The sequence below is a fragment of the Anopheles coustani genome, chromosome 3 (genome assembly GCF_943734705.1).
Source record: "Anopheles coustani chromosome 3, idAnoCousDA_361_x.2, whole genome shotgun sequence".
NCBI lineage: Eukaryota > Metazoa > Arthropoda > Insecta > Diptera > Culicidae > Anopheles > Anopheles coustani.
The window spans coordinates 62,052,382-62,079,253 of NC_071288.1; the positions used below are offsets into that span (position 1 = coordinate 62,052,382).

Here is a 26,872-nt window from a genome sequence, read left to right on the forward strand (position 1 = left end):
AGGTTCCCTCGGTTTAGGGTATGGGCGTGACACAAGGATGCTATTAACAGAATTGCTCTGAAATGAAGCACAGTTGCGAATGTCCTTGGTGCGAATACAAACAAATTTTCCCTGAGCTATCTAGGGTGGCGGCTACCCTGTGTTGTGTAAGAGGTGCGGAGAAATTAGATCATCCTGCTGTAGCAGTGGGCTGAATTTGGGTGAGGAAACTATTTGTCGCACGGAAGCGCTTTCATATCCTGGTAGAGAGGACCTGTGTCAAAGTGAGAGCGTGCGTGCGTGTGTGTGTCCCACGTCATCGCAAAGGGCAACGAATGGGCGTAGTAAGGATGGGGTTAACAGCATCATTACCATTTTATCCTTTACCCGAGGGAAATCGTCCGTTTTTTAACATAATGAATTATACAGTTTTTGATCGCATTTTGGGTCGAAGTATGTGGCATTTTTTTTTTTTTTTTTAGTTAGCTCTTCAGGGAAATCGTACCGAAAAACACGTGAAATACATGGATACTAGATATCTGGCACACAAAAGTTTCCTTTGAACGAAGCAACGTGTGACTTTTGTAATGTTTGTACAGGATGAAATTTGTGAGAAAACAAACAAGATGAATTCCGAACCAGCCATAAGTAACCAACCGTCGGTCAGGTAGCACGTTATAAATTAAGCCTATCCCTCATGGTGGCAAAAGGAGGGGGTAAGGGGGACCGGTCGCAGATTTACTATCGTTACCTATCGCTGCCACCCGGTTCCAATAAAATTAATGGTTTCGAATGCGAAAATGGATGGCGCCTCCGGTCATTAGGGATAACATTATTTCTTCGGGCATAAATACTGATTCGGGCAGCGAGATAAAATAAGCGAGAGAGAGTGTCCAACCCAGCGGGGGTAGGCGAACGGGGGAAATTTGCACGGAAAACCCCTTGACCCTATGTCATGGACGAAGATAAAAGAGGTTACGTTTTAGAGATAATTGCCTCCAGTTCATATCTTAATGAGGATATCATTATTCTCGGCTCGGGTTTACCAGACCCGGCAGGGAAAAGGGGTACCACCGAACCGCGAGGGAGGTAGCAGCCGGGGTCTTCGTCCCGTAAGAAGCCTCTTTCATCACGTTCTATGGGAACAGAAAATGTAACACTTGTGTGCGTGTGTGTGTATGTGAGATTTATCGCCGCTGGTAAAAGATGGTAATACTGGAGCCATTTCTATATTAAGTGGGGTTCAACACTGTCGTTGTTTTTTGAACAAAGTCCTTATTTATGGATGAGTATCTTGGATGATTGATATTTTGGACAGGACATTTTTATTCCCTTCTTTTTTGTACTACTAGTTGAATTAAACCTTTTGAAACGTGTTTATCTCGAAGAAGAAATTCGCGCACCGATTCGTGGTAGAGTCCACAAAAAAGATCAAAAAACCCCAGCTTTTGGCTTATATTATGTTGTGATAAAATAGAACAGGTATCGCTTTGTATGATATCGATGCTAACAGTAGTGATGTCAGTATTATAAGAATAGGATGAATTGAATCATCTTTTTTCTTAGCGCGCAATAATCATTGCCTTTTGCTACTGCAGTGACTTTGCGTTTCTGGAATGTTGTTTTTCGAGGCGTAATATTTTTCCTTTGGGGCAAAGCATTATGTGGCAAAACTCCAAAAGTGGTGGTACACACGCAAACGAAAAAAACGAGAAAATAAAACACTCCTGCAAGCACAGTACTAGCATTTATTTCTTCTTGGTCATGTGTTTTGTATGCATCATCGTCGTTATTATCGTTGGTTCAATGATGGATTTTTGTGACGATGGCGGCGAGTGAAGTGAATTTTCGTTTATTTTTTGAGCACCACCTGGTAATGTGCACCTCTCTGCCCTGTTTGCCATTGGAAAAACGGGTTAAAGCCACCGCCCTAGTTCGGTGCTGGCTGGGCCTCTGCCACACATGTGTATGCAAATTCTCTCTGCCACTTTCTCTCTTTCTCTGTCTCTCGTTCCCCCCATGTTTTGTACCCACACGTGCGAATCCTTCTCACAATATGTGTGTGACCATGTAGGTGTGTCACGTTTGGCTTCGTTGTTAATCCACCCAACCGTTATCAGCTTTTTTGCTGCTGCCAGCGTAACGTGCCATTGTCGGCACCCCAACATACGATGAACAAATGGCCATTTTATTTATGCATCGCGCAATCCAGTAAAATGCAAATCTTTGAACAATTTTCTTTCTAGCAAATTGAAAATGCAATAATGAATAATTGATGCATCGATTGCGTTTCTTTGCCAATGTTTTCCGATGCTAAATTACATAACTTAGAAAGACGGGCAAGAAGCGAAGTGGAAATAGATGGGTCAAACGAGATTCCATTAGAATATGGTTGGTACAGAGATACGATAATACTACTGCGAAGCAACAGTGTGTCCTTTCCGAGAGATTATGAGTTGGGTAAACGTGGGTGGACACAGGAGTAGGAGAAAGCGGAGAGTGGTAGCAGATATCGATCGCCTTGCCCAGTGCTGCTCGTCGTATACAGGTATCCGGTAGCAGTAGCAGTAGCAATAGCAGTAGCAAAAGCAGCAGCAGTCAGCAGAACATACACACCGATACAGCACCACCGCAATCGAGGAAGTATTGTGCGCACGCCCACCTGCAGACAGAGCCTCATGGTGGTAGAAACTTCCAGAGATAGCCCCCCGGGGGTAGTACTCGACTCGAACAAATCACTACAACCACCAACCATCCATAGTGGTTCTATGCTGGCTGTGAGAGTGTGTTGCTGTGCTTTTTGGTTGTTTTGTGTTATTAGTTGGCAGGCTTCAGCATTTGGGCTTCCGTTCACAGTGGGTTCACAATTTACTCACACTGTGCGGTACGACTCGTAACACATAAAAAAGTAACTGATTTTGCTTCATCAACAGTTTGCTCGAACGAAAGCGCAAACGAGGTCTTCCTGTTGGGACTATGTTGCTGGCTGGAAAGACAACTCCTGAATGTTTCCCAACGTAAAACGATACCTTGTGTTATCCACAAGGAAAAAACGTTGTTAGCTATCTCGTGCTATCCTACCGATCCTAGTCCTGTGTCTGAAAGTCCATGATGAGATGGTGTCATCGCTCCAATGGATGCCGTTCACAGCATTCCCAGGACTGGGAAACCAGCAGCAGCAGCAACAACCAAACTCACGCTGAGCATTGAGGAGCCCGTGAGGTTGTGTTCTTCTGCGCAATAACGCACACAAAGTTGCTGCATGCACCGCGGCGCCACTCACTGGGAACAAGAAGTAGGACAGGATAGAGAAAACAAACAGCTCTGACTCTTTGCCGACGACCCGCCTCTGCGCACGATTCCCATTTCGACTTCGGTGGCACCCTCGCTTTCGACCACTTTCGGCGGGTGCCAGTACAAAACGAGATGGAATTGGATGTATGAAGCACGTTCGTTCGATTAACAAATGACGTCGAAGGCTTGACGCTACAACGGTGTCGCGGTTCCCCGGGTGGTGGCGGTTCCTAAGACAAGCGACGTAAAAAAAAGCAAAGCAAAATGAAAGCCGCACCAGAACGCGTTTTAATGGTGGGTAGTTTATTTTTTCCTCCCCTGTTTTTTTTATTAATCCCGCTTTAGTCCTTGTGTCTAAAAAAGGAGACGACCGACCTGCCTACTCCCTCGATGTGTATGGAAAATGTCTTTTTGTTGATATGTACTTCCTTTGTTGTGCTGCACGACAATCGTTTCCTGGACATTAAAACATATTAGTCCGTGCTGTGTTTGTTAAAAACAGCACAAATCCTTTTGGTGCTCCATTTTTTTTGGCAAAAGAAAGGGCAGTTGTGTTCACATTACGTGAGCCACCGGGCGCCTCCATCGGGCCTTTGGTTTATGTTTCCTAACTAGCTTGACGCCCCGGCGTTGCTCGGTGACGAAGGGATTGAGAAAAGTATTATGGTTTTAACTAATACTTGAAAGATATGTTTGAATGTAATAGTTACAATAACGACATATTTAAAATGTTTGATATTTCATCAATTTCCCCGTGATGTATAAAACTGAGTTTAAACTGTAAAATTTAGATGATTTTATCAAAAATTAATGATCAAACAAACCTTCAACAACATCTGCAGTGCTTAAACTTAATGTGTGAAAAGTTTCAGAAGCGACGGTTCAGTATTGATCGAGTTTTTAGTGTACACAGAACTCCATACATAAAAAAAGCTAAAATATGTAGTAGATAAACGCTGAAGAATTGTTGAACGTGTTTACTAAATGAGCAATAGTTTTGAATGAGGATGTACAAAGGATTCAAGCGTTGTACAAAATATGAACGACTTGGAGAGGTCTATAAAATAGGCACACGGGCAATAATTTTCTTCGTCAAACCGATCTCATACAGATGAATAATTATTCCCAAGAATTCCGTACCCTTTCCCTGGGGGGCTCAGTGTCGCTGCAAGTGGCAGGGCAGGGCAGCGAGGGGGAAAGATGACGTCATTCGTGTTGCTCCATGGCGATCCAATTCTGATCGGGCTGTGGCCTCATTTCGCAGCTGAATTTCGTTTCGCTTCGTTGCTACACCCCTGAGTGGGGTATGACAAAAGGGACCTTGTTTCCGTTTGTCGACGACCCACAACCAGCCATGGTCAACCTCTAGGCTGGAAGTTTGGCTGTTGTTGTGGTGTGCATCGTCGCCAGCAACTCTCCACCATACCATCATCACCACACCAACATCGTTGCTTCGCCACTCGAAGCGAAGCGATAGTTGTTTAGGTCGATAAAAACGACGAAATTTGTACCCCAAGCCACACCGCCACCCGGTGCGAGGGACTCGAAAATGTAGGGGACGGTTCTGTGGCCCAAGAAAATGCCTAACCACATAATAGTTCTTTCAATATCTTCTTTGGGCATACTTTGCGTCCTTGTTGGTCGAAAGAATTGACCGTTGTTGGTGGAGTTTTTATGTTTCTGTACGATGTACAGCAGTTAATGAGTTTTGAAACAGTCTCTCGAACTCTTGTAGATCGGTTCAGTCACCGGAATATGCGCTAGGTAAAAGGATTTCTTGTGAAACCCGTGTCCAGATGACGTTGCTGTTCGTGTCCCCATAGAGCGCCATCACCGGCGTTTGTGTCATGCAGCAAACGTCGCTTATCTGTTTATCGCAATGCTCTGCTGTCATGAAAAATGGGAGTCTATTGATTTTTCCCCCACTTTTACCTTTCCCTAGGACAAATTTGTCAGAAGGTACTTGGTCGGTATATACGCCACTTACGAACTAACCATTTGCTCACTTCCCTTAATGGCCAAACCCATAAATGTAGTTCGGAACGGTGCCTTTCAATTTCGGAAAGTCGATTTGTCTTCCTCTCGGTGCAAGCCCTGGGGAGCTGTCAATGTGTTTGTGGCGAAGAAGTTGCCTTTTTCCTGTTTATCGTTTTAAAAAAAAGAAGAGGTACGTAATATGAAAACAAGAGAACGAGGAATATCATGGGACAACAAAGAATAGATTAAACGTTCAAATCACCATTCCATGTCCTCAAAGGACATCACGTGAAAAATAGGAAGATCTTGACGATGAGAGCGACGAGAAGCAAACGTTGTCACAGTTCGTTGAATGTTAGTTTCGTCCGCCTCTCACGTACGGCAATTTGTTGCCCCGAAAGTTTTTTTTTTAGCCTGATATTGGCATCAGGCAGCTTTATCGGCATTTGGTTTTCGCTTCCATTTTACCATGTCAAAGCGTCAATCAGCCGGGGATGGCAGCTTTGTTTAAAAAAGAAATTTTTCACACTTGCGTAAACTACAAAGTAGTAGTACAACAAGGAAATACTCAAACGTTCCTAACAAACCTGTAGTGCTGTAAAAAATACGGGAATAGAAATTAAAAGGAGCATAACAGACCGCGAGTCAACAGTTAAAAAATAATGAATATGCATTCGACAGAGAAGGAAATGTGCGGCAATTAGTTGAAGAAAATGAGTCCCTCGTCGTAATTACGACGAAATGGGTCCGCTTTAAGGTGTAGTTTGAAATAATGGTAAGAAAGCTCGTTATGATGTTATAAGTTGTTTTATTTAGGTCCTTCCCATTTTTTTTCTTTCTAACTGTTGAGCGCGATTCAATGCTTTTTGTGCACTCTGCCGTGCTAGAACTTTCTCCAAAGTGGTGGTACAATGCGAATGGTGAGTCCCCGACTCACGATCCTTGGTTCTGACGGGGGCAGAACGGGAATTTCATTATTGGTTTATCGCATGGTGGTAGTGGTGCTAGAGAAGTATCCATTTAAAATGTAAATTATGACTTGTTCTTTCAAAGCGCTTGCTGTACGTCGACGATATATCCTGCTTATTAAACAGTTTTTAATCTGGAATGCAAGGCAGGAACATGGAATGAAACTACGCAGTTGCGTGTCAGGGACGAACGTTAGATTTTTTTTTGTTTTACTCGGCGCAATTCCGCAAAGCACAATTTTAATTATAATCCAAAGCCTAGATGTAATTTTCCTAAACTAATGATCCAACCCCAACATTCATTGTAGTGAAAAAAGATCCTACTCAGTGGAATGGTGAGTGTGAAAAGGAGAAGCAAAAATAAATTAGGAATGTGCTCAATCGTAGGATCTCCTCGATAGACATGGTTCGCCAATCCTTTGAACCCCGCAGTATAAAAGGCTGACAATACTTCATACAACAACATTCGGAAGGAAAGCGACAGGCGGCGGCATGTAGGAGGCGTGTATATTTACAATGACTTGGCATCTTTATCCTTTCCTCCGTCCCCCCGTCCCCCACACTATCTACCACAACCACGGAGACAATTATGAACAACCTTTGACACTCGGGAAGAAAACGACGGCCATTACGAAACCAACCACCACGCAATGGAAAAATCAGGTTGTCCGGAACGTGTTTGCGATAAGGCCCGGCGGATGAGTAAAGGGAAGCAGGCAGGCAAGCAGCTCGAGGAAATGTCGTGTACTCTCGGGTATTTTTGTGAGTCGATGCGGCTGTAACCTGGTACCACCACCAATAACATGTCCTTTGGTGACCACAATCTTTTCTCCTCCGGGGGGTCACCCGGCGTGTCTGGGCATTTCGAATGTCGTTGTTGCTGATAGTCCGTGTCTGTACCACAGCACGTTGTCTGCGCAGGACGACGTTTTCGTCGTGTGTGGTCGTTGCTGCATGCGGGTCACGTTCCACAATAATCCTATCCGGTGGCGGTGCCTAGACCTTCGTCTGCCTGTCACTTCCGTCTTTGCGAAGGCGGTCTAGCCTTGCCTGCGTGTACTATATGTTCGTGGCAGCCGATAGGCGTTAAGTTACATTTTCGTTGAGAGCGAAATGTGCCCGTTGGCGCCCCGTTACGATACGCCTGGTGAGATCAGGACTACTAGATCCCCATGACCACGGACGGATGTTGTGACCTCAGGAGTAACGAATGGGACGTGTGACCCTGCTCTGTGCTTTCCACGCTTACGTAACACCGTAATTTGACACGCACGGCTAACGGATGTCGACGGGTGAAAAAGGATGGAAAACCTGATGTCGAGCATAATCCGAACGAATTGTGTATCATAGACGCAATAAATTTTATCGGATAAACGACCTGAACGAGGCTTGAAGTTACACCGAAAAAAACACTTTTCTCCCGGTGTCTGATGTTTGTGTGTTAACGTAATGAAAATCCTACCCGAAGAATGATGTTAATTTGAGTTATGGCAAATTAATCTGCGCAAAAAATTTAACCTAATGCTAGATGATGACTGGACCTAACATCCATCTGCGAAAGGATGTTTAAAAAGAAGTAGGTACTTTTTTGAAAAATAAAAGAAGGATGACAAACCAAATCCCTCCGCTTAATCGAGTTTGAATATATTTCAACACAAGAAAGAGCCAACCGTCAGCCAACCGGTACGCTTTCCAAGGCCGAGAAAAATAATTCTCAAGAAAGGCCTGCTTTTGGCTTCGAGTGGCTCAGTATTTTTTTAGTTTTCTACTGATTGTAATCAGAAAAATCATGTTCAACCCAAGTAGAATCATAAATTATCGGCGAAAAAAGCAATGCCAATAATGGGGGGGATGCCTGGCTGCTGACACCGTCACTTCGACTTGCCTGTAGTCAGCCTTGTCTCATTGACGACATTTTAGCCGTATTGGGCCCAGGATCTAATTCTATTGGTTTTGAAGTATCCTTATCGAGTGTGTTTTTTATTCGCTAAAAGAAAAGCATCAGAAAAATGAGTAAAAGATGAGTTGTCGGTTTCTGTCGTTTGTTGTTTTGCCCCGAGCATTTTTAGCAATGGAGGAAGAGAAATGTGTGTGCGATTGTAAATATCGCGTACTCTTCATCTTGGTGGTGACGCCTGACACTAACCATGATTTGATGATTGTTCGCTGATAGCAGAAAGGCTGACATGCGAAAACACTGAAAGCAAATTTTCTGGACGAGTGCCAGATTGGTTTGTACTCTTTGCCATAGTTCGTTCTCCATTGTCAAAATGCTGACGTAAATCTTGATCAAATAACGATAAAAGATACTAAGTTAGTAAGAAAATATATTTAATTGAACAAATGATGAATTGTACTTTCGTCGTATCAATATGAAATGTTCATTTAATAATATTAGACATGTTATGTTATACATTCCAAGCGTGTCGTTATCATCTATTCAAGCTGACTCATACTATTTGTATAGTATTCGACATAACATTATGCCTCCGGAAAATATCCAGTTCGTGATCGTTTGATTTGGTGACGTGGAGGCAGTTTTCTGATCTGTTTTCGTTTACCTGTGTAAGCCAATGCCGTTTGCGTCAATGCAAGTTCAAGGTAGCGCTTGTGGTTTAGTGGTGTCAACAAACCTTCCGCGCTCATCTGTTTGCCGTTATCTTTGACGAGTGATTATGATACCTCCGATTGTAGGGTACGTCAAACTAGTGATGAGAATAACAACTCTTTTCAAAGATTTGAATCAGAGTGAACAATCATCACGAGGGTTTGAATCCGTAAATCACTCTTTTGTAATTTGAAACGTGTAAAATGAATTATTAGTCGTTGCTGAGATTTAAATCTTTGACAGGGATTCTCGATTCCCAAATTAATGAATGAGTGAGTAAAAGGGTTACTAATCGCCAGAGAGAGTCAAATCCCAAACTGAGCAAATTTGCAAGTGCTGTCAAGAGTTTCCTACCAGTTTCCTACGAGTTTCCCGTCTGTTGCGGGAACCGAGTTTGTCAGTTTGTCAGAGGAGAGTGCGCTATGTGGAGATGAACAGTTATACTCGCTTTGGGATTCAAATCTCTATGACGGCAAACAACTCTTTTACTCACTCATTCACTCTTTTGGGATTCGAATCCTTTGAAGGATTCAAATAAAAAAGGAGTAACAACAACTATCCGTTAAGATTTAAATCAATCATTCAATAGTAAGATTCAACTCAATCACACATTCCTACTCAGTACGCACATCATTACGTAAAACCGTCGGTTGGTTAAACTTTTCCAGGTTTTTCTTAGTTTTTATGAAGTCATCACACATTGCTTCCTTTCGGGTGTAAGATGTAGTTAATTGCATCAGCTGGTTTTGGAGTTTTATAGTCATGGGTTATAGAGTGTTATAGAGTAGATTATCAATCATTTTTCGGATTTTTATTTTCAATTGTAATATATTTAACAAAAAGTTTTTCTTGTTACAAAACTCATATTATGTCATTTTGTAACAGGACATGACCAAGTTTTTCTGATCTCATTGCGTTTGCGGAGTTAAACCTCGCTTTGACATTTCGAACAAGCGATGGAACATCAACTATATGCTGTTACGTTTTCTGCTATTTGCGCAATTGTGTTCTCGATTTATGATTGTCTGGTTCGTAATGAGACCTTCTACTCCCAATCAATGTCGAAAGCATTTAGGAAAAGCGATGACTTTTTAACTCCCTATGTGTAGGTGATATCTAAATGTCAGCCATAGGTAGGACGCGAGCTCTATATCTAGATAGCAATATTGAACTCATGACGAATTCTTTCGTGCGCCTGCTTTACGTCTACGACGACTTACGGCTGGTGCTGTACGGCTATTGATTTTCTGCCTTTTATGCTGTCTGGTAACACTCTATTGCGCTCCAGAATTTCCACTAATGCAAAGCATAAATAATTCAAGAAAAAGAAAACAAAGCAGCTTGTAATGTGATGGTCAACCTTTGCTTGACAAATATTGACTATTATCACCTTTCGCAACGGATTGCAATGCTCGACTCTCGGATAGTGATATAAAGAGGTAGCCCGAATTATGCCCATAAATAATCGATGGTAGTAAATATAAGGCGGGATGGATATCGCGATGAAATTTATGGTGTAGGATTTATACCACATCATCCTTCATGAAAGCCCAGCCGTCTCGAGGGGGTGATTTTGGGCACCGTGGTGGAATATAAAAAGTTGCTTATGGCGTTTTTATCAGATCCCCTTCCCATCAAACAGCATTTCCAGCAAACATTTCTCTAGACTCGCCTCGAATGGATAACGCAAAAATTTTTTCACGCTCGCTACTGATTCCGTTTCCATTTTTTTTTGGTACGTCTGTTGGGTGATGTTATTTGAATAAAGTTTTACCTTTCACGACACGTTCGTAAATCGTGAAAGTTTTGTTTTGGATTTACGTCTATGTGTGTGTGTATGATATATTTGATGGTGCTTCATTGCGGATATCCTTGGTTGCATCTTGCTTTCGCTTTTACTTCGTGCTGACGGGGAAGATATTCATACGAAATCTGCTTTTCCCGCACCTGATTACCATATATTTGCTCGAAAGGATAATATTTATTGCCCAGAACGGGCTGCGGTACGCAAAATGGAGACGATGGTTATCTGTTTTTTTTTGTATTTCGTTTGGATTGTGTAAGAATCTTGTCTTTCTGCTCAACTTCGTTGACATTCGTTGGAGCACTACTAGGACAACGCCGCTGTGTGTATCGTTCGGCAAGAAAAAAGGCATATCTTGCGTAACTGTCTCCAAAATATCGTGGGTTTTTACGACCACCACGTAGTGGCCACATATTATTTGAGCAATTTGGATCGATGTTGGATATTTTGCTTTTCTTTTTATCCTCGGCCATCGTCGCAGTAAACAAACTTTTTATGATCACTCCTCGATGATACTTGACATTTGTGTTGTGTGGCCAAGCCCGATTTCAACACCGCCCGAAAGCTGATGATTTGAACTTTCCTTCAATCAGCTCCTTGAATCAGCACACGATGATAAGGACTGTGGAAAAATGTAACCACAAAAGGAAACACACTTCGTTTTAGCCTTGTGTTTGCTTGTATCGAATGTATTTTCTTCTTCCGTTCTTATTTGTTCGCTTCCATACATAAATACAACTGAAAGCTTATTCGTAATCACGATAGTTTGACATAACATTCCACACCCTTTCCCGAGGCGCCAAACAAATTTCCCAACTCTTTTTGACTGACTACTACTACCACCAGCGGTGGCCAAAATTTCTCGGACGCTCGACTGTGGAAAACTTCAGTTCCGTGCGGCTTGTTTATTGCCTTCGGAATGTGGCGTGGAAACAAAGGAGGAGGAAGGAAAGCTACATAATGGATTGTATGAGAAAATCAGTTCCTCTTGAATCGAAGGACATTCGCTCCAACTCCTCTCCTCTATGTGGTGTGTACTCTTCTTACTTGCAAGCAAGCTTTTGCTTTACTACTATTAGGAATAATACAGTTCCTGGGATGGGTGAAGGAACCGGTGGCAATGGTTAACGTTTGGCTGGTTGGTGGTGGACCTCGTTTGGGGATTGGGACCAACACTCAGCCAACAGTGGATGGACGAGGGTGCCTTCAAGCGTAGGGTGCGGGCCGGATAATGGTGTAAAGTTTGGTGTAAAAGAGCATGGGGACTGTTTCGGGCTTACGCCTCGTTCGTTCGTTTGGGGAGTGACCACCTTTTTTTACGGGCTCGCTTTCCGAAAACACATCGAACGCGAAAGCTTAGAAATTGTCCTTGGCCCGAAGCCATTGCCCCCCCCCCCCCAACCTAAGGACGGTTTGGATGCGGGTTGCACAAACCCGGTTGGAACACGGAGGAGGGGGGACATGAGTTAACGAGGGGTCGATTCTAGCGGCGTTCAGTGGTGTGATTGCTGCGGTTTCGCTTGTGTTCTGGCAAACCGAACACGGACGAGAGTTCGGAGAGAGATTAGAAATCTGATTAGATTCTGTTCGTTCCGATTGTGTGGTCACTTTTTAAGCGAAAACCACACCCGGGGCCACAGGAAATGGATTGGATGGTGAGTGAACCACAATCATCCAGAGGATCTAAGTCAAACAATTACATTCCCTTTGAGTATGTTGTGCACTGTTATGTCTCTGTCCTGAATTTATTTTCCTATACCAAAGGATGCTCGGCTGGTGTGTTATATTTTTCTAACTTAACAGAATATCAGAAACTGTGTTATCGAATACAATTATAAACATAAAATATTTTAAATTCTTATATCTTCCTAAGTAATGATTTATGGTATTCACAATTGCGAATGGACGGGACAAAAAAGAAGAAAATCCAACAATATCCATGAGGCGAAGGGAAAATCGGATTGAACGGTTACAACAGGACACACCTCATCGTTCCCAACGTTTGTCGGAATCTATTGAGAATATAGATAGGGTTGTAATAGCGGGTTGGTAGCGAAAGTGAGCTGGTTTTGTGTTACGCGACGGTTCAATCACGTTACCGTTTGTTCATTAATATTTGAAATGGAAAACGCCTAGGGTGTCGGGCGGAATTGATGATCGTTCCCGCGTGGAAGACCGACCAGCACGGCAAAGCAGCAAGGAATTGTAGGTTTTCCCCATCGCGTTTCGACGAGTATAAGCCTGGAGTGCAGGAGGGGAACAACGTGCGGGAGACTTGCTTTTCGGTGAGGCTACGGGAAATCGCGCCGGTTGTGTTGAAACACTGAACAACGTCCTGGTTTGGCAGGTGCAGACGATGGAGGCCACAAAGAAGCTGTTATGAATATCGATTTCGGTCCTACAAGTAAAATAACAAATAAATACTGTAGTGGGAAATATGTTGCTAGTTATCGTTCGCTGCGTACTCTAACTGGCTTTGTTTCGTTACCCACTCTCCCGCGTACGTTGCGTTGGCAGATTTAATGCTTTCAGTCCCCGGGTGTAGGGAGAAGCTATAACATATTCAATAAGCCTGTGAAAAGCTACACCCCCCCCCCCCCCCCCCCCTCCCCCTCTCCGGCTGCTATAGCCGGGCTTAAGACCTTCGAGGGAAGTAAACATGTGAGCAGGCCGCCATGAAGTAGCTTACAGTTCCCTTCTTTACTTCCTTTTACCCAACAATCGGGAAAGGGGATGGGTGGTAAGCGCAATTCCCGTGGCACTCGGAAAAATGGATCCTTTGGGATGGTGGATCCTTTAGCATTCAAAGAGCGCGTGTGTGCCCTCCGGTGTAGAAGGGGCCGAGGCGTGTTATTTGTGGTCTTGTGGCGAAATGCGTACCCAACCAAGAGCCTTCTTTCAACAGCCTATAGAAAAGCGGGTAAACTTGCTTCGAAACACAAAATAAACATTCTTTTCCTCCGGTAGGCCGGCAAACGCTTTTCGTTTGCAATGGCTTTTTGTTGTTTTCCGTGAATGATGAAAATTAATGAATTTCTCAAAATTCCATTGAGTCGAAAACATTCTCATATAAATGCTGCCCGCTTTCGGGAGCAAGCAAACCGATTGCTTTCCACAATGGAACAGGGATACAGCAATCATTCTGCACAGAGTTCGTTTTTCCTTGTTTTTATTACAGTTTATACATTTCTTTGTTTTTGAAGGTAATGAACGAAGTGTATGCGATTATGTGATATTTCCGTATCTTTATAGAAAAAAAAAATAGAACGGCATATTCCACCACGACGAGGATAAGATGGGTTCAATTTCTATATTCCTTTTTTATTATAGTCAAAGCCGTCCGTAGGGATTCTTTTAAAACGGAAAAAATCTTTTCTAAAAGGGAAAATATAATCGATAAAAGGAGGTACCAATTAAAAAATAAATCTCTTAAAGAATGGGTAGGTGTATTCATTTAACAAAATAATGGTGGTTTCATAATCCTTCTCGATGGTGTTGTGTATCATCCTGCTTTTTTTGCATCATTATCCATCGTCAGGAAATATGTTATCCCTTCCCAAAAACAAAAAATAAAATGCTACCTCGTACCATATCATATAATATTTTCTTTTTATTCGCTCCATTTCTCCCTCGCAGGCAACGGCACGATCGATTTCCCCGAGTTCCTCACAATGATGGCTCGAAAAATGAAGGACACGGATAGCGAAGAAGAAATCCGGGAGGCATTCCGAGTCTTCGATAAGGACGGCAACGGTTTTATTTCAGCAGCTGAGCTGCGCCACGTCATGACTAATCTCGGCGAAAAGCTAACAGACGAGGAAGTCGACGAGATGATCCGTGAAGCCGATATAGATGGCGATGGCCAGGTTAATTATGAAGGTACGTGTAACCGACGGTGACCGACGATATCCAGTTGCTGATTATAATTGCATGGCAGGAAATTTTCCGGGGCGAAGAAGGTTGCCTTCTTTTTACCCGCAGAAAATGTCCCCGGCCAAGAAGTGTATACACTTCATTTAGCAGAACGCGAAAGAAACCACGTAACAACAATATCGGCTTTTTTGTTTTTCGTGTGGGCCAAAGCTATCGAATCCGTGTTTGATCGATAGAGGACCAAAAAACGAAAAGAACGAAGCGTACCTTCACGGTACAGCAGTATCCTTGTTACCGATTCCCTATTGCCTATGGATGACCGCGCGACGCGGAGGAGTGCGCGGTGAGGAGTACTGCGCGTCAGCACTTGAGCTTGTCAGGGTCGTGGTTCAGGTTTTGCGTCCATGACTCCGCGCTTACTTGCGGATGACATACCAGGCTAGAAGGGATGTTTGATTGAAATTCCCGACCCATTATGTCTGCTCTCTTATGGGGTAAGGCCAGAATCAAGTTTGAAGAACCATCACTTTTTTTTCGCGAAAAAAGAGCTCTTTCGATCGAAGAATGAAAAAGGCACAAATGAAAAAAGAACGGGCTTGTCGGTAGCGCACCATCCACCAAGAGCTTTTGGGTGATACGAGTTGATGAAACTCATCGCGTGGCTCTGCAGCCGCCACCTTCCTTGAATCTCGCTCACCGTTCGTTATGACGGCTGAAAGTCGCATTTCTATCATTTGTTGACTCGGGCTCTGGTCTTTTCAAGCAGCTCCCGTTGTGAGCAGTAGTCACTGTTAAAACGCAAACATACGCCTCACGCCTTCGAGCCTTTGCACCAGCCAGTCAGCTTTGCATACATCTCGCTTTGAAGTTTACAATTGTTCGCGCATACCATATATAGTCCCACTTACACCAACCACCCACCATGCTGAGGTACTGGCGTTTCTAGAGTGGATTAAACTTCAAAAGAAAATGTATACGCCGAAGAGAGAGAGAGTGAGAGAAAGTGTGTATGTGTGGGTGTTCTGCAAGCCGAATAACTGTTTTAGGATGAAAGGTCCTTTCCGGGCCCTGTGTGTGTCCTCCCTGGTTGTCCTCCTGGGCATGGTCAGCGCAGAGGGCGTAAACTGAGCGGAAGAATAAAGTTATGCTGTCCTAAGCATGGTGCTTGCGGTATGCGAACGAGTAAAGAAAAGTTTGTCCCGCCCGATGGCCGCATCACGTCTGTCATCTGCAAGTGGAGTCGCCCCATATACCATTCGGCTGTAGAATGTCATCAAGATCATGAAAAGCATTCTTCAAACCTACATCCAGTTGGGGTCGTGTGTTCTGCACACTACTACACATTATCGACTCGTGTCAGGATCATAATGGGCGGTGGTTGGTACTTCATCGTAAGCTCCGGCTGGCAGCAACGAAGACGGCCTGAATATGATGCTTTTGTTGGTGGAGGCGCTAGTATTTTAGATTGATGAATTGCGCTCGGCTAGGGGTTTGCGTGCTGCATGCAATCTTTAGCGACTGTTGCGATAGGCACGAATGGAAAGAAAAGCGGCCGCAAATCATCCTCGTGCAAGACAGCAGCCACGCCACGCGATAAGATGGTAGGGAAAGCGCCACACGTCGTTTGCTTGGAGGGCAAGATGTGTGGCTTTTGAAGAAGGTCGGTCTTCCACCAAATACGAGTATATGAAAGGTGATTAGTAGAGAAGTAACTCCACTTCGGTAGTGTTGTTAGTCTTCTACTTCAAGCAGATCGGCATCGCACCTAGACAAGAGTAGGAGGAGGAGCATAATCATGGGGGAAATAATGGCATGGCGTTTGCAAAATATATAGCATGTGGGATGTTCCTCAAAGTTTTCATGTTTGCCGAGAAACATGTAGAGTGGTAACATGCGAACCCATAAATTCGTTTCGTAATCGGCACCCGTAAACACTAAGCAATAACTCACGACGATCATGAAAAGGAAGAACAGAAAGGTGATTGCATTCACCACCCCCGCATTGCAGTGTTGTTACTCGTTTTACACGAGAATGTACCACTGTTTGACAGCCGCTTTGGTGATTTAAAGCATGCCTTCATCCAGAACTTACTAGTGAATAGAAATGGTTAGTAGCAAACAAATACACATCGTGCTATCGATCAAACGACATCGACAGCTTCCCGAACTATGACCAAGGCCCCGTATAAAACAGATGTCTACTTGATGTTTAGTCATGCATTGCTAAGATCTAGCGATCGCGTGACCACACACGACGTGGGGGTACTTTATTAAGGGTGTTGCTTGTTCTGAAAACTAGTACTATCACACTAGGTAACTTTGTTTTTCAGCGGAAGACACTACCGAATGGGGTTTTGTGCGGTGTATTGGTGATGAAAACGTCACGCGAATGATCCGGTGATCGTTGTTTTCGCTACACTACGATGAACACACCCGATTACACTTCGGTGTAATGCGCTGATGAGTCGAAGAAATCTTCGATCGTTGACAATCCTCTCTCTTTTCCACCTTTTGGACTGTGATGTCACCGTTTTGTTGCGGTTTCATTGAACATTGCTGCCTGCAAACAATCACGATGGTGTGTTAATCACGAGATGGGTGGATATTTTTGTAACCAAATCACGGGATGATCCGTGTTTGGCTGGTTGGTGGTGTGGAGCTGTTGTTTGTTCCCAACGATGGGTGGACTACGCTACGAATGACAACGATTTTAAGTTCCTTCTAAATAGGTTACGAACCAGTTTGCGGCTGAGAGTTTAATTTATTTGTTTGTTTAGGTTGAGATATACCAAACGCGAAAGCTGTGATCGTCACATGTGCACGTTATAATTTCACTCACCAGCGATGTTGATTGCAGTTTTTGCATTGCACTTTCACGCAAACTCTGGATGCAAAGAAAAATTTAGAATCGTGCCGACAGATGACCGCAACATGAATAAATAAACTACTATTCCTCTATCCGCAACGTTAGAAGATTAATTACCGTTTCGCCTGCGGTATTCTCGACCTAACGCTGAGCCAGCCAAAATATGTATCGAAGGAGGAAGTTGCAGAGATTATGGATGCAGTTCTGGTTGGTCCTGGATCGGTTGGTCGCCAACCGGGAGATAATTATTACGTAAGCCGAAGCGCACATACTGCGTCTCAGAGCGGCGCTTACTTCCGTCTTACGATTTGTTTACGATCCCAAATCTCGTACAAATAGTCTTGTTAGTATGGCTGAAGCGGAAAACACACGACCGGTAGAACCATCGCGACATCGTCGGGGTAGAACTGGTGCTCCATTGGCTCAAACCGGTGTGTCTAATTTGCGCAAAACAGTAAACCATACAGGGTTAGACTAGACGCCGTTTAGGCTGCCGGCAACGACGACGGCGCTGTAGAGGTTTTTTTTATGCTGGGTTTATTTTGTTTACATGGTCATGTGGTGGGGCAGCCTACACCAACTCCTTCCATGTATGGTCTTCTTTTGTATATGTCCTACCGCAATCTGCATGCAAAGCAATCTAGGTGACGATCGCTTCATCGGAGCTTCTGCCTTTCGTTAAATTTGTGATAAAAATGGTCCAGTGCATACCCGTCAGTTACGGGAAACCTGTGGGATAACATCGCGTTGTTAACCGCCTCTTCTCTTGCTCATGCATACGAGGGCCTCAATTCGGAGTCTACTAAAGCAAATGGTGACGTACGCTGTGTGTACAATACCGTGCTAGCAGCGGGAGGGCTCTGCAATCAATAGATAAAAAGAAAACTTCCCGTAAGTCATCGCGAATAAACAACGGTACCATAAAGATAATGCTGCGGTTATTTGACGATGGTGTTCAGATATAAATATTTGAATAACATTTTGCGTTTGTCTGCTGGCAACCGGATTTTGGGGACACGAAAATCCGATGCCGAACGGAGTAAGAAACTATGAAGTAGTTTCATATTAATATTGCCGCCTCATATCGTCTGTATATTAACTAAAAGAATTGCAGCCAACGACGGCAATTTTTAAAATGCTTTCCAGCCAACCATATAAGGGCACGTTTTACTTCTACACAAGTGCTACAATACAAAATTTATTTATTTTACTTAACATGATATTTTTTCTGTTCCGTTAACCCCTTCACAGTTTTGCCCGGCTCGAGCCTGGCTGGGGTAATTTTTTGTCGCATATTTTGTTTCTACTTTCGTTGCGCGTCGTTTATTTCGAGTGTACCTGCTTCGAAAACATGTTCTCGCGTGTTTATAAACTTTTACTCATATGTTTGACACTAATTGACGCAATTGAAATAATTTTTTACTTATTATCAGAAAATTATTGCTGATCATAATCATAAATAACATATACAAACTGCCTATGAACTGACATCATTTAAACAATAAAATCCCAAATTTTTTAGAAAAATATAATTTTTTTCTTGAGTTCTAGACCAAAACCTATACAAAAATGTAAAAAAAACAGTGTGACAATTTTTTGAGTCATTTTCTCAACTTGGCAGGACTGTGAAGGGGTTAATGCAAATAAGGGCCGTCGGTTGTCTGTTATTTAGATTCACATTAGTCATACACTATTTTTCATTTCCAGTGTTTTACTCAATGTGGTTTACAACTATGGACTACTTTACAGTACCGTTGGTTGGTGTTAGCAAAACTTAAAATATATATTTTTATGGGGGTCCGCGACAGCCGGGCGGTATCACCGATTAGAAAATCAGCTCACGAGCGCTGAGTGTCACGACGGCGTGGGTTCGAATCCCAACCGAGACCGGACTACCCTCCCCCTGTACGATAAGCGGTCTGACTATCCACGTACTCAAACGGAATAAGTCTTGTAAGCCTCCAATGTGGCTAGCATGAGCAAATACGGTCGTTACGTCAAGTAAGAAGAAGATTTTTATGACATTGCATTTGTCAGAGATGAGGAACTCGCTCTCCATGTAGATCACAATATATTTTTTCTTATACAGTTTCACAATACGGTTCAACGGAGCAAAGCAAAGGAAGGCAAACCTGTCCAGTGACATGTTGTAATACTAGCAATCGCTCAAATTCGCACGTCTGCTAATTCACGACATGCTTCGAGCGTTTCACAACACGTATTTCGCCTCGATAATGGCATTTTTCACGCGTTTCGCGACCAATTACAATACCCTCCCTTGTGTCGTCGGCATTTGAACGGTTGTAGTGACGACAATTGTTTGAAATTTCATCACAATTGGTTCACGAACCCACGCAAACCCGACAAAGATAAACAAAATATAATTTATTCCGTCCGTGTCAAGCCAGGAATGGGGGAAACCATACCGATGGAAACCGTATAAATTGTTTGTTATTTTTTATCACGTTTATCATATGAGGAGTATGCAAATTTATGGACAAACGACAGTGTTTCTTCTACTCACTTGGTAACTCAGGAGGGTTATCGTGTATTAAGGTGTTGAATAACTGCTACTATGCAACTTTTTCTGCAATGATAAATAGTATACGTAAACTTTTTTATATAGAGTAGAGACAGCACATTTATTCATTTGAAATACTCACCTCCCTCTTTTATTTGATATTTCAGTATGTTATTTTCGTTGGTAGTTGCATTTTTAGATTTGTCTTTAATTTGTTTTATTTTCATATTCTTTTTCAGAATTCGTAACAATGATGACATCGAAGTGAGCTACAGGTCGATACATTGCGCCTTTCTATTTGTTTATTAAGAAGACTGTAGCCACGCGCAACACCAGCTGCGCAACGCTATCGCTATGGATTTAAAAGGAAGAAAATGATGAAAAGCAGCGTGGGATGCAGTGGAGACAAGAAAGCAAGATGAAGATTAAAAGAAAGGAAGGAAAAAATACAAAGAGTAAAAATACAGAAAGTAAAAAAAGATTAACATTAAATTTAACTTAAAAACAAAAGAAACAACAACACAGAGCATACAAAAACGAAAAGCGAGAATGAAGAGAACACGTACTACATTTACTGATGGCAAAAGGTGAAAAGTCAAATAAAAACACAACAGCAACAACAGCATCTTAGAAGAACATCTTCAGCAAACAGCTATTACTACAACTTCTACAACTACAGCCGCAATAAAAATAATGAAAAGAGCTACAAACAACAACCAACAACAGGACAGCCACAAATAAACTTCTTCATCATGCCACTACCATCACAAGCGACACGACACACCCTCTCCCACGCAGATGAAAGAAAGAGAACAAGGTAAAATTCTCATTTTCAAATGAAATCCTTATTGCAAACGATAAACGTAAACAATGGAAAAGGAACAACAGTCGACAGATAAAAAAAGGCAACAAGTATAACTTAAAAGAATTTTAATTGTAACAACCACAATTATAAATAAGATAAATAAAAATGGTAAAAGAAAGAAAACAAAAAACAAAACAAAAAGGGCATACAATCAACTCCTGGAATATGATATATGCGGTTTCCATCCGCGCCACCAAATTTGTTCAACCCTTACTACCTACAGCTACAGCTATAACCACCAATCACCGCGCTATTATTCCACTTCTCTTAAACAAGCAATTAGCTCTTTGACACACTTAACCAGTAACGTATCTCAAAAATGGCCTCCTCCCTACGCGCTGTAATCTTTTTCTCGCAACATTTGAGCATCACGATCAGCTTTTTGAAGAGGAAAGACAAACAGAACGAGGAAAGGAAAAATTACATTAGATTAAATTTAAATGCTATCCTTAATCTATTTGTGTAAATTTTTTGTAAAAATAAAAAAATTAAATCTTAAACAATTGATTTCGATAAATGACGCGCCTAAACGATGTTCCTCCAATGGATCAAGTCAACGTAAGAGTCAGCATTTACCTCTTCCAATGAAAACAGAAAGAAAATGTTGAAATTTTCGTCCATTTCGACACGAAAGATCATAGCGAGAAACGATACCGGTAGGAAGGGAGGGTTTTCGTTATTAAAAAATAGTAGAACTTGCCAACAACCATTGAAAAAAATATTTTCTTGTTATAACACTCTTTCAAGCAAAGTACAATACTTCGTAGGGTTAGAATAAGCGTAAAGGTAATTGAAGTTGTTCTAGTTAAGCGCAAGAAGGCATTGGTTATATTCAACTAGATAGTCTTATGATCGGTGGTGTAGCTATGTGTAGTTTTTTTTAATGATTTGTAGTCCGGAAAGAATTCTGTTGATACGGCTGCAGGTGTCGGTTTGTTAATATCTTTTACATACAACGGGACTACATGACATTAAGTACGACACATATTCGAACGCTCGCTCACAACTATGTTTCGCCAACCGTTTAGCCTGACTGGTTGTTGCAGAGGAATTTAACCCAAGACAGTCTTGGCACAAAACGGTTTTTTCTCTCCTACATCAAGCTTTGATAAAAACAGTATACAGATGTAGTAAAATATTATGTATTGTTTTGCACTGAATGTTTCAAACACTAACAGCGTAATGCAAATCTAACATCCTTCACTCCTCCACTTATTTTAGTGCGTCCAAATCAAACTAACGTTAAACTAGCAGAATTGCATCGGCGGCAACGAGATAGCAATATGGCAACTGGCAGCATATAAACGACAACATCGTGCAGAAGATGCAGCATCAATCAGCAACGAGCAGCAGGCAGCGCAACAGCACCGACGGCGGCGGCATCAGCGGCAACAGCAGTGCAGCAGCGCAAGCGACGGCTTATGTGGCAAAATACTACTTGGCAGCAATAGGGTTGTGGATCGTACGTGGTCTGGGTTTTGGGCGAAAGAAGTACGGGCAGATTTGTGTCGCTTCTATGGCACCCGTTTGCAAATCTGCGGTTAAAGAGGGGAGCTTAGTTTAGAATGGAGAAAGCGTGGAAGTGTCGGCATTGGAGAATGGCGGATGTGCATGACGTTGTATTCGATAAAAGTAACAGTAAAAGATCTAACCACCGCAAATACGGTCGAACTCCAGCCCAAACCCAAAGCATAAGAGAGGAAGGTGAAAACGAATGTGGCGTAGCAAAGTTGGTTTTTAGCTGAGCACTGTCGGAATGTAGAGCACTTAAAGATAAAGAGAACAAGAGAAAAAAAAACACACAAGGTTGAGAAAGATCATAAGAGTAGTACATACAGAAGAAGCAAAGAAAATGAGAACAATGCAGCGATAGTTATTGCAGTCAACATAATTGATAAAAATAAGAGCTTTTCACTAAGAACTACTACCAGCAGTAAGCGAGAGAGAAAGAGTAAACATAGTTTATGAAACAACTTACATGATAAAGAAACAACAAACAAACAAACAAGCAAAACAATCACAAGCACACATACACACACATACGGTACACAAACACACAAAACATTCACAAACAAACACATACACAGCCAAACGGTAAACCAACAGAAAACGAAATCCAAATGAAGGACACTTTCTTCCTTTCTTCCTTTCTTTCTTTCGTCGTCGTTGTCGTCGTCGTTGTCGCGTTTGTTAGTTGAAGAAAAAATATTTGAAACAGCAAGAACAAAATCAAGCAACCACTTACAATTAAAAAATAAAAACCGAACAAAAAAAGTCTAAACCCAAATATAAGACCCTCTCCCTCTTGTGAGGAGAGGCTATAAATAACAATCCAACAAAAGAAAAAAAAAAGATCTAGCTTGCACACCACAAAACATACACAGACAAACACACACACACATACACAAACTCTCACACAGTTACAGCAAATGGTAATATTTGATAGAAACATAATGGCATGCAAAGTTGACGGGGGATTGTTGTGTTTGGTATGCACGGTAACAAAGATGCAAGAAATGGTCACACTCGAGGAAGAAGTAACAAACAGAAGAACACTGGAGTAGGACTTAAAGGATAACAATACAAATACTAATAGTTAATACACAGAAGAGAACGAAACAAAGCAAGCAGCTAAGGACGATATAACACACATATATATACATATATATATACATTTATATATATTTGACTCAATAACCCCACCACGCCAACACACCACTTCCGCTGCTACCACCACCTCCACCACCACCCAAACCAGTCGCACAGCGAAAGTGTGTGCGGATGTTTGTAAGTGTGTGTGTGTGCGTGTACGCGCTTGTATGTGTGTGTGTGCGAGTGTTTGTGTATGTGCGTCCGTATGTGCTATATCGTACGTACATGCGTTCGAGCACCACGTGTAGGATTAGTTGGCAGTGAAGCAAACTCAACAACTACTCTAAGCATAACACAAACCAACCGAAACAACACAAAACCAAAACAACTGAAAAACGGAACTACATTCACAGTGGAAAGTGGAGAGGGCGAAAGCAAATGGATTGGGCTGGACGTATAAGATAGTAGAGAAGAGGTGCATGCACATAGGGACACGTGTGCATGCGGAGAATGTGAATGTTAGACGTGGGTAAGCTGATGTGGGAGGAGTTGTCGGGGGGACGCTGGATGTTGAGGGATTAACACGTGTATCGACAGGCGGACGAGATGAGATGAATATTAATAATAATTAATAAACAGCTGTGCAGCACTCTCTACTACTACTTCTCCCCGTATTTGTTTCTTCTGTTGCTGAATTTGATCACGCGAAGGAAGGATAATGCAAATCGACCGCTGAAAATCGCATCGATAGTTCCAGCGTTGTGTTGCGCTTGAGTCTTGCACACTTCTCTCATGATTTCCATTTTATCCCTTCTATCCTGCTCCGAACCGACTCAAACACATGTTCGGAGCTTTTGAGAGGCGTGTCAATTGGAACTTGTTGGGACATGTGAAATGGGCGAAGCGTTAAATTATAGGGATTTTTTCGACTACTTCTACTTCTACTCTTACCTACAATATTCCATTTCCACTCTGCTATTGAATCGTTTCCTTTGAAATAATATTGATTGCTAACCACTATAGTAGGTGCAAGTGATAGTACCACCATCGCCGATTTGAAAACCAGAACATAAGAGATACCCAACCCAAAACACGTGTTGGCATTAAGGGTAGTCTGTGTCTAGGTAGGAAACGATATACGCGACAAGACCGAACAACAGCATACGAATAATTGATAAACTGGACAACATACATACACCCCTTGATTTGAAACCCATGGACGGAATTTGGTACAGTTCTAGGTACCAGTTCATCCGACTCTGCCATTTTCTACATGTTGCTGTATGGAGCATTTCTACCGCAACACTAAAGGACAAACGATGCGGTATTGCTAGAGCAAATGAAAAGAAACATTCACTGTGGAACATTGGGACAACACAACCTATGCAGACACGTATGAACTCCCTAAACTCCTAAAATATTGCCCGGTCCGTTTGTCTTATATTCCTAACGATTATGTACTTAAAAAGCTGGAAACAAAAAACAAACAAAAAAGCAAAACACTATTTATTAAAATGTAATTTTTAGTCGTTTGAATCGATAGTGGCAGAAATCAAAACAAAAAAAAAACTAAGAAAAACACACTCAAACCAGCTTGTTTCTTTCTTGAACCTACGTTTATCTATTATTAGGGGTTATCATGAAATCGTCGTTTCGTTTTAGCGGTCGCTAAAGGCGCTCATTCGTCGCTAAGGGTCCCTACTACCAATTTTGAATGAACTTAGGCCTATCCCCGTGGATCGGAGCGAGACGCAGCGACTGACTTGTGCTCCGTCGCATTCGCGCTGCAGTGCCGAAATTTTTCAACCCGCTCTTGAGTGAAACTTTGCATGAAGAATGAAATAAAGCGACGGATGGAAAGCATAAACCGTTACAGTTTGAACGGAAAGTTTATTTATTACCTTTGGATGGCACCGGCGCTGCCAACAACGGTAGAACATTTTCCAATGTAAACAACATTGACGCTTTCAAATCTATTATCGATGCACAATAAAGAGAAGAAATAAAACAAAAAAAGCCCCTTAATGGTTATTCCTAGCCAAGTGCATCACTCAGAAAAAAGATAGTCCCACTAAATACCTATGCCATAATATTTATATCATCTCAATCGCCTCAGAAATGATTGTGTTTTAGATGATCAAAGATGTATGAATTCAAAAGCATTCGAAGCATTCTCGTGCGGTCTCTTCAAAGCAACACTCGATAGAATAAAGAATCCTTCGACAGAATTTCTATATGTGGGTATGTTTTCATTTACGTTATTACAAAATCGTGTAAGTGTTACATACCTATAATGACAACGAGAAAATAGACAAATATAATTCAATTTATTGATGATATTTATCAGTTAGCTCGGAACGATCTGTTTGCGCATGCACATGCACATGCATATCAGCAATTCCTGCGTTAGGAAAACAAATTACAAGTTTGCCAGTTGCTGGCTCAAGTTATGTTCTAAGAAGGGTGGATGCGATATTTTTTCTCTCCCGTATTCAATTTTTACTCTTCTCCCGCAGTTGCTACCATTGCTACCGCTGTACGTTTTACACCTGTGAATGCATATCAAAGGTAAACGAATGCATATCAAACTAACATATGTTCGGCTATTCACAAAGTGTGTCCATTATATTCAAAACATCAAAAATATATCTCAGCAATACATTGATCTTTTGAATCAATGATCTCGAATGGCAATTATTGCGAGGTGTTTGACGTTAGAGATTAATGTTCGCCATTTGATATTTGAAATATAGAATTCTTTTTTGAGTTTTATCTTCGGGCGTGAAAGATGTCCAACAGTGGGGCGTTTTATTTTTTAAATAATCGACATAGACTGTCCTTATACCGATTAAATCTTGATTAGTAACGAACGTTTGCATTTCGGGAATAACGTTGACATTTAAAAAATGAGACAAATTTTAACGACTTTTCATGAAAAAACGGAACACGTTAGAAACTTTCTGTTAAAAGCAAATTAAAGAGTAGCATTTCGTTTAAATTTAAAACAAGTTTGACAACAACCATCTACGTTTGATTGTGTGTTAAACATCCAGCTTATTAGCGGACCACGTGACCAACGATTGTTTAAAACCAGATGGCGACAAGTGGTTAAAAAGCCTAGTATTTTATATTACTTTTGAAGCTTGTTACAGTAGTTTTAAAGCCAAAATTTTATGTTTTTTTAATATAATAAATTTTAAAAGTGAAAATCAGCGAGAAGGATTTGCCCAAAGTCGCTGTTCTTCCTGTCAAGACTTCCGGCGTATGGAGAAGTGTATAGTGTGCAGTGTCTTCCGGAATAAATCCACTTTATCAGAAAACACGATAAAGACCATTCAGTGGTTTGGACATACATAGCCACAGTAAATCATGCGTAAAGAGGATCGGAGGAGTTGAATGGGTCAAATATAATTGAAATATCCCTATCAACTACAACCAATCGAAAAAAAAAAACATTTACAACAACTGAAAACATTCCTACATGGTTGGTTTGGTTGGCTACGCCAAAGTTTCGGCCAAGGCCAA

At 41.9% G+C, this 26,872-nt stretch overlaps 1 protein-coding gene across 2 annotated transcripts in view; it reads left to right on the plus strand.

Moving 5' to 3' along the window:
* The window catches only part of LOC131261491 (calmodulin), a 34,105-nt gene extending 10,940 nt beyond the window's left edge, over positions 1–23,165 (plus strand). The window contains exons 3-5 of one of the 2 annotated variants that reach the window (XR_009178181.1): positions 14,267–14,509; positions 20,130–20,707; positions 21,977–23,165. Coding sequence is in view for 1 of the 2 variants with exons in the window: in XM_058263539.1 (XP_058119522.1) it covers positions 14,267–14,509; positions 20,130–20,158 (272 nt within the window). In the remaining variant the exon portion in view is untranslated. Of the gene's footprint in view, positions 1–14,266; positions 14,510–20,129; positions 20,708–21,976 lie in introns of those variants that run through there. The other variant, XM_058263539.1, reaches the window with a different exon arrangement.
* Positions 23,166–26,872: the final 3,707 nt, after the last annotated feature.